The sequence below is a fragment of the Molothrus aeneus genome, chromosome 1 (genome assembly GCF_037042795.1).
Source record: "Molothrus aeneus isolate 106 chromosome 1, BPBGC_Maene_1.0, whole genome shotgun sequence".
NCBI lineage: Eukaryota > Metazoa > Chordata > Aves > Passeriformes > Icteridae > Molothrus > Molothrus aeneus.
The window spans coordinates 54518936-54534261 of NC_089646.1; the positions used below are offsets into that span (position 1 = coordinate 54518936).

General features: G+C 36.1%; 1 protein-coding gene across 1 annotated transcript in view; it reads right to left on the reverse strand.

The window, feature by feature from the left end:
• Window positions 1-15326, reverse strand: part of POU6F2 (POU class 6 homeobox 2) — a 311850-nt gene that overhangs the window by 42841 nt on the left and 253683 nt on the right. The window contains exon 6 of the mRNA XM_066544767.1: window positions 9213-9359. Within this exon, the coding sequence (XP_066400864.1) occupies window positions 9213-9359 (147 nt within the window). The remainder of the gene's footprint in view (window positions 1-9212; window positions 9360-15326) is intronic.

The following is a 15326-nucleotide window of genomic DNA, read 5'->3' on the forward strand; positions in this document are numbered from 1 at the left end:
CTTATCCTAGAGATAATATTTAATTAATGTGCAAAGAAGGAAGTTTAAGTGAAAAATATACTTTTAAAGTCATATATATTTTAATACATTGGCATAGATATTTCAAAGTCTCTTTTTTTTTCCTTTTGATATCTGGGCCATTTGCATGTACACACACTGAAGCCTACCACTGTCAGCATCTGAAAAAAATGACAAACTGAGATATACTTTGGGAAAAATAGATCAATTTTTTTTCTGCTTGAACTTTCCCTGTAACTGTTCACAGATCAATCCATAGAAGATGGCATACACACAATTCTTTGCAATAATCTAGATGCAAATCAGGAGACAGAGAATACAGGACAATTCTTACAGGACAATTCCAGCTCATTGTGCTGTTTGGAAGCTTGTGGATCTGCATGCAGAAGTTTTGGGTCTCCATCTGGCTGATTATTACTATGAATGCTGCATGAATACATTTCAGTGGATGGACTCCTCATCCTTCCAGATTTCAAACAAATACTGATTGCGCAGCAAACATGGGAGTGCCAAATCTTTCCTCACCTCTATCTCTAAGACATACACATCCAACTGTCAAGACTGAAGCTCAATAAGAAAGACAATGGCCTTCATTTATGCATGAAGACTTGTAACTTTTAAGAAATTCCAAACCTCACCAAAAGAGCAGGAGTGCTCTATCAGTGAATCAAAGACCAAAAATGTTTAGCATTTTGCATTAATTGCACTTTTGACAGAGTGATCTGCCTTCTTCTTCCCTTTGCCCAAAAAAGCACTTTTGGTTTTGTTTATTCTGATTATCAGTGCCAATTCAGGAGATTGTAAAATTCTGACACAAGGATAAAGCATATACAATATACAGGATAAGTTAGATAAAATCTAAATAAGACTAAGCACCATGTTACACAAAGAACCATGATCTGAGTTTTTTCAGAAATAATGAGGCACATTTAGAAAGATAACTCAGACTCTCAGATTTGGTCCATTATTGCCTCTGCTCACCTACAGTCTCTCTATAATCCACCCTGCACAGCACTCCCTCATAAGAAGAAGTCTAGAATTAAGAATAGTCTTAGATTCCACTCTGATACAAGTCTCATACAGGAGGATTTCCATCATTGCTGTTCAGACAATGATGTGGCCTCAATTTTTTTTCTCAACTTTGTCAACTCCTGAGCTGATGCAATATTCCCAAGCACTTCCACTGTTTGGGAAACATCAGTAACATAGAAAGCCCTTTTCTTGGTACCACCTACATGAATCAGCTTTGTCCACTGCTTTGCTTACATCATGTTAAAGAGTTTTCAATATACTTAGCAAAACTCAAGTCTTTGCCTTGAAGTTCTTCTGTGGTCTGCTTCCCAGGAATCTAAATGGCTAGCTAAAGCTCGTGGATGAAATCCATAATTACCAAATTCAGTATTTCAGGATAACAAGAGTCAAACCTTCTCTGTGCACAGTAAAGTTTGCTCTAAGGGGAAGGTCAAAGACTTGGAATGGATTTCAACAGCAATTGAGAAATATTCCTGTGTTTATTGTCTTTGGCTTCACCACATTCTGCTTCAAAAGCTAATACATTTTTTGTTGTCTTCCTTGCTCTGATGCAAATATAAGCAATATGCATCTCTAAGAAATCCTTTCATAAAGATTTTAAAATCCAAACAAAACCAAAACTTTAAAAGTAAAACAAAAAAAAAATTCCTATCAAAGACAGACAAAGCCAAATGCCCTTACCAAACATGCAATGTGCTGTTCAACAAGTTTCTGCTGAGAGGAAGACCAATTTGTGACTATCACTAGTCATGTTTCTTAATGCTTTACTGGAAGGTGATAAGATATGATGATAAGGAGAGCGGTGTAAGAACCTCTGTAGAGCAGAAAGATTTCATTGACTGTGATGTATGTCACTGGTGATAAAAATAAAAATTTTTCATGCTTATAACCACCTCATGATGCTAAGATGAACAGATTATAGGAATGGTAGGTTCTTCTTTTTTATTGGTTTAGATTTCATGAAAATAGTATTAGGGTTGAACTAGTAGTAGGTTTGGTTTTCTCCTCCATGCAGAAGTAATTAAGAAGGCAATGACAAAAGGACAGTTATGTCCAGTACTTCTGACTTGAAATAATTAATGTAGAATAGTAACATTTTCAAAAGTGCCTAAATGCTACAGGCTTTTAAGGGTCTCTTCAAAGTGTATTTACTCCACATAATACAGTGTGTTAGCAAGACCCCAGAGCTAACAACTAATGAACTAGATCCTGTGTCACCTTGTTGAGAAGCAGAATTAATTAGTCCAGCCATAACAACATACTACTGAGACTTTTGGCTTCTTCAATCTGTGCTAGTACAGCACTGAGACATGCACATATAAATGAACTGTCTCTGGCAATTTGCTTGCAATGCTCTGTTACAGTGCATAGACATGCCTTCAAGCACTCAGTCTCATAACTCTGATTGAAGGAAACTCAGGCTTTTACAGGTATGAAAGTTGCTTTTGAAAATAAGACTTGGGCACCTCTGAAAAGATCTATGTCCAAGACACAGTACCTTAGGCAGAAATCCAGGCAAGAGGCTACAATCTCAAGCCTGAAATTAAGTAGCAAAAGTAAGATTTCTTGCAAGTTAGATAAAATAAATTTCAGTGGCTCTTCTGGATAGATGTGGATAATTTCCAAGCCTGATAGAAGTTTCATTAAACAATTATCCTTTCCATTTTTCAGTGATCACTGCCTAAAATAGATAAAAAAGGTTAGTCAGCTCTTGGTTGAAGTTAGACTCATTCTGCCTTAGTCTATTTCGGCTTCATGAAACTACCAATTTGCATGACCGGAGAGCTTGGTCCATGCATTTTTACATTTATGCCACTGTGGCTATAACTGATATTAGAGAAATAGTACAGCAAAATAAAGACACAGTCAGCAAAAATATATTAAAAGAATTATTTGTCTTTTGATTCATATTCACATGGGAGGTAATTAAACAAACACCCTCCTCCATGTCTAGCTGAGGGGAGGGAAACCAATGGAAAAAAAAATCTTCCCTTACAACTGACCTTTTCTCTTTTCACTTTTCTTCCTGCAAATGGCAAAACTTGCATGTATTCCTGCATGTATTCAGCACAGTGAAACTTTGAGGGGGAAAATTGAGTCAAACTCCACCCAGCAGAAATTCAATACATTAATACGAAGGTCTGTCAAAACAGATTCTCCTGGTAAAGGGTTTTCCAAAGAATGTTCTTAAATGCTAGTATTATCAGACTGTTACAATCCCTCCCTCTAGCATTGCCTTCAAAATATGTCTCTTTTAATGTCTCAGTCTTCTAATGAAATATCCTTAATATATGCCATTCTCAGATTTCTATAGGCCTTAGCCCTAGGAAGATATTGTTAGCAGTCACTACTTAAACAATTATTGTTAAGAATTTAGTGAACTTTCGGATGTTGTGAGGGCTAAAATATTAGTGGTTACCATGTATAAAGCTGCATAGCTGAAAAAGAAAGCGAGAACAAGAAAAAGAAAAGAAGGTTAACAGAAAAGGCTAATGGACATTGAACACCTGAAGAACAGTATGAATTGCACATGTTCAGGAAGACTCTAAAATTCTTACACATTACAGGACTTTGAGCCTCCTGAACTTCTGGAAGAATGAAAAAAACAGAAACAACAACAACAAAAAAACCCCAACAAACAATCAACATCCTCCTTTTAAGTATAGGAGGAGTTACAATTTGCTGTCCCAGTGGTGGTAGCTGCCAATTTTCTTGGCTAGTGTTGAAAAGAAAACTAGGTCACATAGCAGTCTCTACACATTTCTTGGAGATGACTGTTAATTGCTCTGAACTTTGAAATGTGGATATTGAAAAGTTCTTACACCTGTGGTTCTAGAGAACTGAAAGTCTTACAAGTGACTTTGTGTATACGTGTTCATTTGCTCATCATAGCATATTCTAACAGAAGGAAAACAGAGGAAAAATGGAGTTGAACAAGACCAACAGAACAAAAACTGCAAAAACCTCCCAAAAAAACCAAACAAAAAACCCCCCAACAGCAAGAAAAAACCCATCCAATGTATTAGATCCTTTGGTTTTATCTATGCACAAAATCATACTATTGTCACTTAATACATACTACAGGGATTCAACAGAAATTATTTAATTCCTTGTAAAGGTATACATTTCAGTATTGGAATATCTTATTGCTATTTAGATGAAACAAAATGTTAGTAAGTAAGTAAGTAAGTAAGTAACTAAGTAACTGACTGACTAACTAACTAACTAATTCCAGCTTTCCACTATTTTTTTCTCACATGTTTAACTAAACTGCATTAAAACTTGCATCAGATTTTAAAAGAGTATTTTCTCATGAAATGGGGATAGCCCCAACTGAACATCATCAGAATAGAAAGAAAATGCTACAAACACCTTTTTCCACAACATAATTTTATAATTACCTCACTCCCCAAAAGAAGGTAATGGCCTTGTCTATGGGAACAAAGAGGTTCTAGTACTGTGGCCTATTGAATATTTTCCAGATTGTGGCCTTGGCCACTTAAGCTAAGACAGGACAGCTGCTCTGCTTAGAATCATGAACTTAGTTTGCAAATAACTGTTATCACTTCAGAAAAAAAGTAGTTACAAAAAACAGTGAAAATAATAGTACCTACATGCAGACATGTAATAGTTGCGAAGACAGAAATTTCCTTTACCATAAAAGATACTTCAGCACTTTCCAAGCCAGTCCACAATGAGCACAGCGTTATTTTTTAAAATCTTATCCCTGTTGTTATTGCACATGACATATTACATTGTACTGTACAGTGTGTGGTGATGAGAAACTCCCTGCTTATTTAATTGTGATCCTTCAATGAATTTGAAAGGGAGCACTTTATTTCCATTTCTTTAATTTACTAGTTCTTTAGCTGATGATTTTATTAACTCTTGTATTTGAGAACTGATGCTTAACAAAAAAAGGGGAAGAAAAAAAGGCCCTTGGCAGTATTGTGAAGGCCTGGAACTGAATAATGCACTTTAATAATGAAGAATAGAGCTATGGCTTTTGCTGATGGCTGTGACCGGCTCTGTGACCTGATTATGTCGCAGAGTGTCAGCAGCTGAGACACTACAAAAGGGAGCGCATCCCATCAAATCTATCTCCATTGTAATCACTCGCACTGCTGAGAGCCTTGTTAGGAGCAGGGAATCCATCAGGCCTCATTAGCACCGTTTACCATCAAGAAGCTCAAAGAGCAAATGTGTACCCTCTCATCAGAATAATGAGAACCAAAGTACTCCTATTATCTAATTGGATCAACAATGCCTCTCTCTCTATTTATTTTCCTGAGCTACTTGTGGACTACAACACTCAAAAATTAGTTATTTTTTTTTTAAGTATGAGGGTGGACGTGTGCTAAAGATTTTTCTTATACAGAAGGTTTTCATATCTAAAGAGCAAGGCATGGCCCAATGAAGTGTGGGTTACTTCAGGGGCATTCTTAGATTATAATGAAACAATCCCAATTAATTCCCTGTTCAATTAAAGTGTGGACAATACAATTACAGCATATATACTTAGATTTTCCTTTTAATCTCCCAAGAAACAGACTATTGCCCTCTTTATCTACAAGGCAGTTCATCATGCCAACTCTCATCATGTTACTCTTTTATGGTAAAATGTTATCTTGCAACTGCTGAATTTAGTGGTATTTTTCTCCTGTTAGACAACTCCCATCTTTTCAAAAGAGAAACTAAACTTACTCAGTACCCACAGTTAAAAAGTATTTGATCCTACTGAAGTCAAGAGGCATATATGAATGCAACTGATGATAATTAAGAAACCATATTCATCAACATTGCTTTCATATTTCTGTGTCTCATTTCCTTACAAATATTATGACAACTGCCAAAGCACACATTTCACATACTTAATAAACATAGCAAAACCAACACAAAAGTCCCGATTTTTTATTTCATTTGCAAAACCAGCATAAAAAAGAGATATTTTGGGTTAAACCTCTGAAGAATCCAAGGGCAGCAATGGCACTTGGGTCCTACTGTAAGGCAGGCTGAAGCTGAATAGGTAGACAGTTTCTCTTTGAAATCTACTGACAGGGTGCAATCTGGCAAACCTGCTACCCTGGCCTTTAAATTTAAGATATGAAAACCCAGTGCTGCAAACTCTTCCTGGAAAGTGCTGAGGGCAAACAGAATGCAAGCAGTGTTACATGGGCCAATGGCTCTTCATAATATGCCTCTGAAAATGAAAATTTGATTTAGAGTCCTCTACATGTACTATATCAAATTAATCAGGTGATCTAATCATATTGTTTCAATGGATTAGATCTCTTGGTTTGGTCTTGGGAAACTCTGGTGTTACAGTTTATATTGCCATCCAAAGCAAAAGATGAAAAATAAATAAACATGCCATAACTTTGAATTCAATAATTAATTAAATAAAAATATTTAATATAAATTATTGTTAATATAAATGATTTTTTACTGTAATTGTAAGAACTACTAGACTATTGGGAATTAAGGCTATATGCCATTTAAAGGATCATTTCCCTTAAATTTGGCATAGGATCTTGGATTTGACCTAGAGCCTAATCTCTCCAGGGATTACTGATCACCATATATTTAGCTAGACAGATGGACATTTACAAGCCCTGAATTTCTGTAACAGAAACAGCGTGTAATTACAAAGATTGCACATATCAACATTCCAGTAACTCATTCAGCTTTTTATTTTCAGGAGTGAGTTTTCAGTATCATGCTTGTGATTCCTTGAAAGGGACAATTTTCAAAGGGCAGAATTCTTAAAGTGTGGTGCAAATCTGGTTCTTTAGTCACTCCAAGCAGATTATTCATCAGATTATTCAGAAATGGAGCGTTTCAAATTACTATTCCTTTATGCTCCCAATTTTGAAGAAACATCTTGTAGCCCTTGGTTAGGTGCTATAATTCTATTAATTTGAAGGGAATGTAATTTAATTTCTGGAATGTAGATTAATTATACTGAATAGTCCTGTTTTAAGGCAGCCTGAGAAGTGGTCTCTAAGTAATATGAGTTTATGCTGAATATTATAAAACTGCATGCTATATTACACACTTACTATCAATATTTATCTATATTGTGGGAAGGTCTGCAGTACTGATTATAAACTAAGGAACATTTGCAAAAACAAGTAATAAAGAGAAAACCTTTATTTAAAAGACCTAGGCAGATAGCTAGATGCTGCAATTTTATTCTGACAATTGGAAAGATTATTCCTTTCCTTTCTCTTTCTCTGCAACCTGTGGAATTATTGGACTTTACATTATGTCTGGAATAAACAGACTCAGCTTGAGTAAAACTTTCATTCAGTGATATCTTCTTAGTGTGGGGTTCTTTTAAGGATACAATGAATGGTCACACATAGATTATGTTTTCTGTGGAGAATGTGTAAAGGAAAAGCTATAAAGAAATTAGTCTACATTCATAACTTCAGCTCTTATGATGAACATCTTTGGTATCAAGTGCTTCATATGTAAGTGGTGACTGTGAACCATTTCTGGAGCACAGAGGAGATAGAAACAAGCAGGCTCTATGTTGGAGCTGATCTGACTATGAGTTATAGGTATTATAACCAACTTTTCTCCCAAACCAATACCCCATCCCTCCAGAAATCTTAATAGGCTTTTGAGAGCCTCCATTTAAAGCTGGCTGCATAAAATGATCCTTTGATGAAAAGGGATTGAAACAAGGGTTAAAGTAGACATTGAAAGGTTATTGTAGAGGGCACATTGTTCATACAATCCTCCTTTAATATGTGTGGTGTGCACCTGCGATAAGATGATTCATTAGATAAGGCCTCACTTTGACAAGCTCCATCGTTCAACCCTCGGGGTAGTGATGGAACAATTCTGCACCCACCCAGTAAATATAACAAGGTCAGCATTTTTTTTCCCTGGGACTTGGATGGTGCTAGTGAAGCTCAGGAAGCATCTTTGTTTATGTGTCCTGTTTAACAAAAAAACAGGGGAGGTCCTATAAAGTGTTGAATTTTATTTTTTGATGGGCCAAAATAAAAAACTCACTCTTGTTCCAATTAACTAGCAGAAAATTGCCAGGAGAAGAGCTGCCCTTTCTTTTTTATCCTCCTCACCAGTAAACAGTAAGAGTAGAAACTACATATTAGATTCACATATCATCCAAGCTGCATCATTTCAGTAAATGTTTTTCAGGGCCTAACATCCACAAAAACACTGTGGGTATCACTGTATGCCCAGTTTGTAGAATTTAGAATAATGACATTCAAATTACTCAGTTACCAGTTATATTGACAGATCCATTGCAGAGAAACAAGGCATTGTGTTAATTTTAGTCCTAATAAATGCAATAAAGAATGAAAGTGGTCGCAATCTGAAAGCCACTTAAATATGGTGTATCAAAGGAATTATTTTTATATATATGAATTCAGATGCATATGTTTCTCCATCATACTAAGAGTGAAACTGAAATAGTTTTAACAAATAAACAGCTCCATAACGTAGGTAATGCACAATCTCTCTCTTAGACACTCTTAAACAATATTCAAGTTCCTGTTTGGAAAATTTTCTTTAAACCAAAATAATCTCCCCTATTTGCATTTACAGGCTGGCATAGTAATTGCAAATTGCTTAACATAGTTAATAAATAAATGAGGAAGCCACGCAGATAACTCCATCCCTAATATTTCATTACAATTTATTTTCCTTTACTAGAAACAGTAAATGCCTTTTAAGAAATGACACCATACAAAAATGCCACAGAAATGCAAAAAAGTGAAGAACTGTACCACGTCAGTAAAGGTGTCTGTTATTAGGCATATGTAAGTGGAAGAAGGCAGATGGTATCTTTGTTAAAAATCACAGGGTTGCTGGACTTTTAAAATGGTGAAATAGTAGTGCATGGTATTGCACTACGATATTTTTAAAGGGATGATAAATAAAACAAACAAATAAAGGGCTGATAACTAAAACAAACCCTTAGCCTTTTCTAGCTTGAAAACACTCTTAAAGAGTTCCAAAATTCCCCCTATTTCTCAGACTTTCCATTTCTTACCTTGTCTCACAAATCAATATTTATTTATCTTCAACATGTGCACTTTTAAATTGCTGTCATACAGGCGGAACCGATTTTTGTCCCAAGATCAGCCTGCCATCAGAATTCACTGTTTGCTCCATCTTCTACTCACCTGTCCTTGTGCATTAGTGACGAGCTGGCCTGTGACCCCCTGAAGACTGGAGAGGGCGTTTCCAAAGGCCTGGGAGTTTGCTATTGAGCCCATGGCTGCTGCTGCTGCAGCTGCTGCTGCTTGACTTGCTAGTGGATTATTAACCAGCTGAAAAAAAAGAAATAAAACATATGATATTTTATTAAAATATAAAAATATTATAAAACCCATGATAAACATATAATACTAACTGGATAATATAAAAGTGATAGCACAATAACTTTTATGTTATTTTAATGTTTTTTACCCACTTAATTGTGTGCAAAAAATGTCTGCTTCAAGAGCTCAAGTTTGAGAGGTTCTTACTTCTGGGGCTTTGAAAATGAGTAGTTTTAAAAAAGGAAGAGGAAATTCCATGTTGATGTTGAAGAATAAAATTCCCTTTTTTAACCCTATATTCTCTCTCCTATTTTTTTAAATCAAGTTATGCTTGATGTGTGTCTTTAGGCTCAAGTTGCTAATGCCACAGGTGTAGCAGCTTAGTACTGCTGTAAAGAGCAATCAGTGAAAGACTAGCACTTGACTGGGAGTGGAATATTTACTTGGGGATATTCAGAACAGAAACTATTTTACTGATGTCCCTAAACCCAAGAAAAATCTGCAAATCCTTTTAAGTTTTATTATTAAATAATTGGTCTCAATATCTAGATAAATCACATTAGAAGACTCAACCTTGTAAGTGAGGTCAGTAGATATCAACTAAAAATTCAAAATTCATTTGCAAAATATGATACTAGAGCAACATGCTGCTTCTCAAATGTGAATGATTAGTTCCAGGACTCATACATTTTCAGGAAATAATTTGTATTGCCTGCTTTAGTCAATTCTACCTGAATGCACCATAGAAAGCATAGAGCATGGTCATGGCTTTCACCTTAAAGACTAGGGGAATCCCATGGAGGAGCAGTCCTATAAACTCCTGTGCTTATCAAGCATACAAAATATGTGCTCCTCTGTCAGAATCAAAAGTTGTCTTGGACATGGCTTTTCCACTGGATTATTGGGAAGTTTCTATTTTCTTATCCTTTTCTGAGAAAGGACAAACATTGAACGAAGCACACAGGGATGACAGTAAAAAAACCAAAAACATTGGGAATCATCATCACTTGGACAGCTGTCTTGAGAACAATCAAACTGAGTTTAAGAGGCTGAAAATACATTTTAGAGTGGCTTTGCCTCCTAAGAATCATTGCATTAAAGGAGAACTTGCAAAATATGCATTAGCAGGGTAGAGCAACCAGAAGTCTGAGGGACATAATAGTCTAGGGACATTTTTTCTTAGACTGAGATAAAAATGCTAGAGTTAACTCAGAAAAGCTTTATGTTTGAGCTGAAATTGGTAGGAGTTCTAAGTCCTAAGATGACCAGTAAATTATCTATCTTTTATAAATGGAGAGTCACAAGCAGTGGTAAGGGATATACTCCATAGACAGGCTCTGCTTCAAAATAGGTTATAAAAAATTAATCAGTGATTAGTAGATGTTTTAAGCATGTTACAGATATGAGTAGTGTGTATGTTATAGACGTTTAGAAGCCCATCAATAGAAAATGTCAGATATGGTTATAATCTATGCTTATAAGAAACCTACTTGTCTGTTGCACATTGCAAAATCTACAATTGATTGCTCATACATTAAAACATCTATTAATCATTCATTAGCCTCTCATGAAGTATTTATAAATGCAACCTTGATATAAAGTGTTGCTTAAAGGGGTGCCTTGGGCATATCCAATCCCTCTAGAAATTGTAAAGTAAATAACTAAATAAAGATTAGTAGCAATGCCAAACAGAAAAGATGACATTGTTTGGAGGAAATATTTTGATTTGGAAAAAATTGTTATATGAATCTCTAAAAGCAGTTCACAGCACCCCATGGCACGAAAATCAAGCAGGAATAAAGCACAAAAGGGGAAAACTGCAATGCGTGCTTGATTAGCAGTCCTGATGAGCTGAGCTGTGAAGAGAACTGGAACCAGTACAATGACCAAAGTGAAGCTCAGTCCCTGAATACAGACTGCAAGAAATTCCACTGACTGCACAAAGGTGTGAGTGCAAAGGTAGCTAATGCAGCCTTCAGTCATTTGGGTGGTGGTCCCTGAGCATGGCAGTGTAATGTCAGAGAACAATATAAGTAAACTGGTTGGTTCTCTGCTCAAAACAGTGCCATTTCTTTATTGTCCAAATCAGAAGTTAGCAAATGCTGCCTTTTTTTCACAGCACTGCGTTGGCAGTACTGGGACTTGAAGAAATTCTCTTATAGCTGTAAATACTTGGAGAAGAAAAGGGCAGCAGCAAGACCATAAGACTTTCAGAAAAGGCCTTCTACAATCTTATTAGCAACACACAAATTACTGAACCTCTGATCCTGGAGCATCTGACAGCAGGTATACATGATAACTTTTGACAGTTACTCAAAATCAGCTAATAAACTACATTAGCTGCTATATTCAGGGCTTCAGAGCATGTAAGAACAGCTGCTTGGGAAGCATGAATAAGCTTTGTGAATCTGGAAACTACAAAGGGTTAAAACCTTCTAAAAATCAGACTATCACCTGCTAGAATCTCTTTTCCATTTTTCTTGCGCCAGTTTTCAAAAAATGTACATTTTCAAATACAACAATAAAATTTAATTACAACAAACCCTGGAGACACTCAGGATTACTTTTAGTTGCATCACAGAGATAAGGTACTTATTAAAAATGATGGCAGAGGCTGTGATATGCATAGGTACCCTGAATAGTACCATGCTCCAGGAAAAAATACAGGGAACGGGCCAAATCGCAGGGTAAGAGACTTCAAAGTGCAGATGAAACCAGCCCTATCTATTCATAAGTCTGATTAAAAAGGAGGGGATGCATTTTTCTTTGAGTGTGTTGGGAAGCTGTTGACTTCAAGTTATGCTCTATTCAATTGACCCCTTTTATCTTGTGTGCAAACTGGGGATGAAGAAATACATCCTATTTCATTATGTCTGGACACCAAGATAACACATTGAATCTTTCTTTTATTCAAAAAATAAGATCTCTAACTTGAGAGGTTTATGCAATTTCTCAGTGAAGGCTGGATCCCTAAGAATGCATATTGGAAATACTGGAAATATATTGTGAAAAATCTCACAAAGGGCTCTTCCTATTTTGTTTCTGTATTTAAATAATGATTTAATTTGGAAGGCTGAGATATTTGGAGCTGTTGATTCCAGTGCCCAAATCTCTTCTCCAACTCAAACCACCAGCCACAACAGTAGATAATAGTAATCTTTGTTTAAAGTGACAGGCCAGCCCTCTTAATGACACTTCTGCTACTAACATGATTATATGAAGAAGCAAATTTTATAAGGAAGAATCTTCAATAATTGAGTCGATTTAGTACATTTTTCTGAATTTCCAAAGCTGAATTATTAAAGGTAAAGCACATGAAAATTCTCTACTTTAAGTCAGTAAATGCAGAAGACATTCCAGTGTGGCAAACAGAATTCACACAAATAAAACAAATCTGAGAAATTCTGGTGAATGAAAGAGGCACTAACAAGATCCTAAAACTGTGCCATGTAAAGTGAGTGTTTCTATGGTTAACACATAGTCTTCAAAAAAACCAATTTGAAGAAAAGTGTGTTAGAGTCAATGCTGCAAGCAGTTTTCTTGAGAGCCTCAAATACTTTTTTCTTTTGAAATAATACCATCTTCCTCTTTATTTTGAAAACTAACTTAGTATTTCATTGGAGTTGCTGTGAAAAACTGACCAAGCATTCATCTACTGTTGAATACAAAATCAGATTTGATAACCTACACAGTAGTTAGGCACTTTCCTTTGTAAAAGGCATGTCCCTCTGAACTTTCAGTCTCCTGGTCCGGGAATCAAAGAGCCAGTTTTAGTCATTACAATATAATTCAGTCAACAAATATAAAGAAAAAAGCAAAAAGTTTTACTAGTGAAAAGTCAAGACATTTCAGGATGCCAGAGCACCACATGAAAAAATGGGCAAGTAACCTGAAAGGTAAAGTCACTTTATGCCATGCCAGTATAAAGATCTTGTGTGTTTTCTAAAGCACTTGTGGAGGAGGCTGCTATCTGAATGCAGCAATGGAGAATTTGAAGGACATATTGCAGAGTAACTTCAGGCATAACTTCATTTTATAAAATAGTATTAGTGTTTTTCAGAAAGACTGTTAAAAATAACATTTCTGGATATCTCCTAGAGATGGAATTAGTGTAAAAAAGTATTATATTTGATTAGGGACCAACAGATCCTCAGTCTCTTATGTTCTCTGACAAACTCTTCTGTAGGGAGCATCACACTACTAGATTAGCTGCTGAGATTATTTGCTTAAACCAATGCTTTTCAAGGGAAAACAAATATAACAGTTGAGAAGAATTCAGCAATGGCTCTCAGTCAGAAACACATGACATTTTTCTTTTCTACCCATGAGTGAAAATTTTATTCACAGAAATGAATTTTTTTTATCAGCATAGCATGTGCTTTTGTAGGAATATTTAGACAAGAATCTATCTGAATTTTATTGTGTTTAGCTGATGAAAGAATTACAGGTTAAAATATAGTAGGATTTATTCCCATTTTTTCCTCAGTGGCTCATGAGACAAATCCAGGGCAGTAGCACTGGACCTTAAGGGAAAAGTCTAAGGAAAAGACTGTTTCATACTGAGCACAGGCTCCTGAGGATATTCTGATACCTTCTTTGTTACAGTGACTAGCATTATCATCTGTATTGGGTGTAGATGGAAAGGTTTTGGTAGTGGATCAGCTGCAGAGGAGGAGGAGGATAAAAAAACCAGAGTGAACAAAACAAAGGGAACAGCAAGGTCAGAGAAAGGAGAAAGAGCTGTCCCACAGCAGTGAAAGAGTCCCCACTGTAGCCCTTGGAGGACCCTGGAGTAGGCATATGGATATTTCCTGGGGAGAACTGTGATCCCTGGGGCACCCGTGAAGGAGCAGAGGGAAAATGTGAAGTGAAAGGAGCAAAAGAGGGGAACAATTAAGGACTGACTATAGCTCCCCATTGAGAGTGGGTAGAAAAGTCAGGAGTGAAAGAGTGGGGAGAAAAGTCGTTTTAATACTTGTCTTTGTTCCTCATTTAATTGGCACTATATTAAAGTTGATTATCCTCAAGTTGAATCTGTTTTGTCCTCAACACTGATTTGCAAGCAGTCCATCTTGACCCAGAAGCTTTCTCATCCTGCTTCCTCCCTCACTCCACTGAGGCAGTGAGTGAGTGGCTGGATGAGCATTGGTAACCCTCCACACCACTGCACAGCAGTAACTGGCAACCATATCTTGCAACAATACTCAAGTATTTTCAATACCTTGATGACATAGAAGCAGAGCATTTCAAGCTAGATACCCCTATGCTTGGTTTCTAAACACGAGTTAATTGAGACAGAAGTGCAATGAGCCCTGAAAGTCCCCATTAACTCTTTGGGCAAATTCTTTACCTAGTGTTAATGCATATATTCCTAATTGTTTTCAATATGTATATGTACCTGGTATCAGCTGATAACTCCCTGAACTTATATAAAATCTCATGGTCCTTGAAGGAATTTAAAAAAACACACTGGAAAGACTGCTTCAATTCAATCCTTGGAAAGCACCTAGATATGACAGCAATAGGTACAAAACAAATCGATCATAATAATCAACAAGATCATCACTTAGCATTTAAATAGAATTGTGGATGAGTGAGCTCTGTCAATTTAATTTATTTTTAGGATTTTAAGTAAAATTAAGTCAAATTTTGAAAAGTCTTGTGAACATGCAAATCCCAAGAAAGTCAAGAGAGAATACACAGGCAACATAAACCAAAAGATGTTAATTTCATCCAAACAGATGCCATGAGCAAACATTTTGGAAACTGTCTGGTTTTGTACTTATCAGTTGTATTTTTTTTTAATGTTGATCTTTCCCTCCCTCTGTCCCTCCCACCCTCCTTTTTTGTTTGCATAATAGGATAATTACAGCATTTAACTTTGGTAAATAAACATCAGGGTAAAATGTCTGATAAAATGGCTGTCATAGAGCCTAATCATGCATAACTATTTGAAAATACACCCAGCAGGCAAAT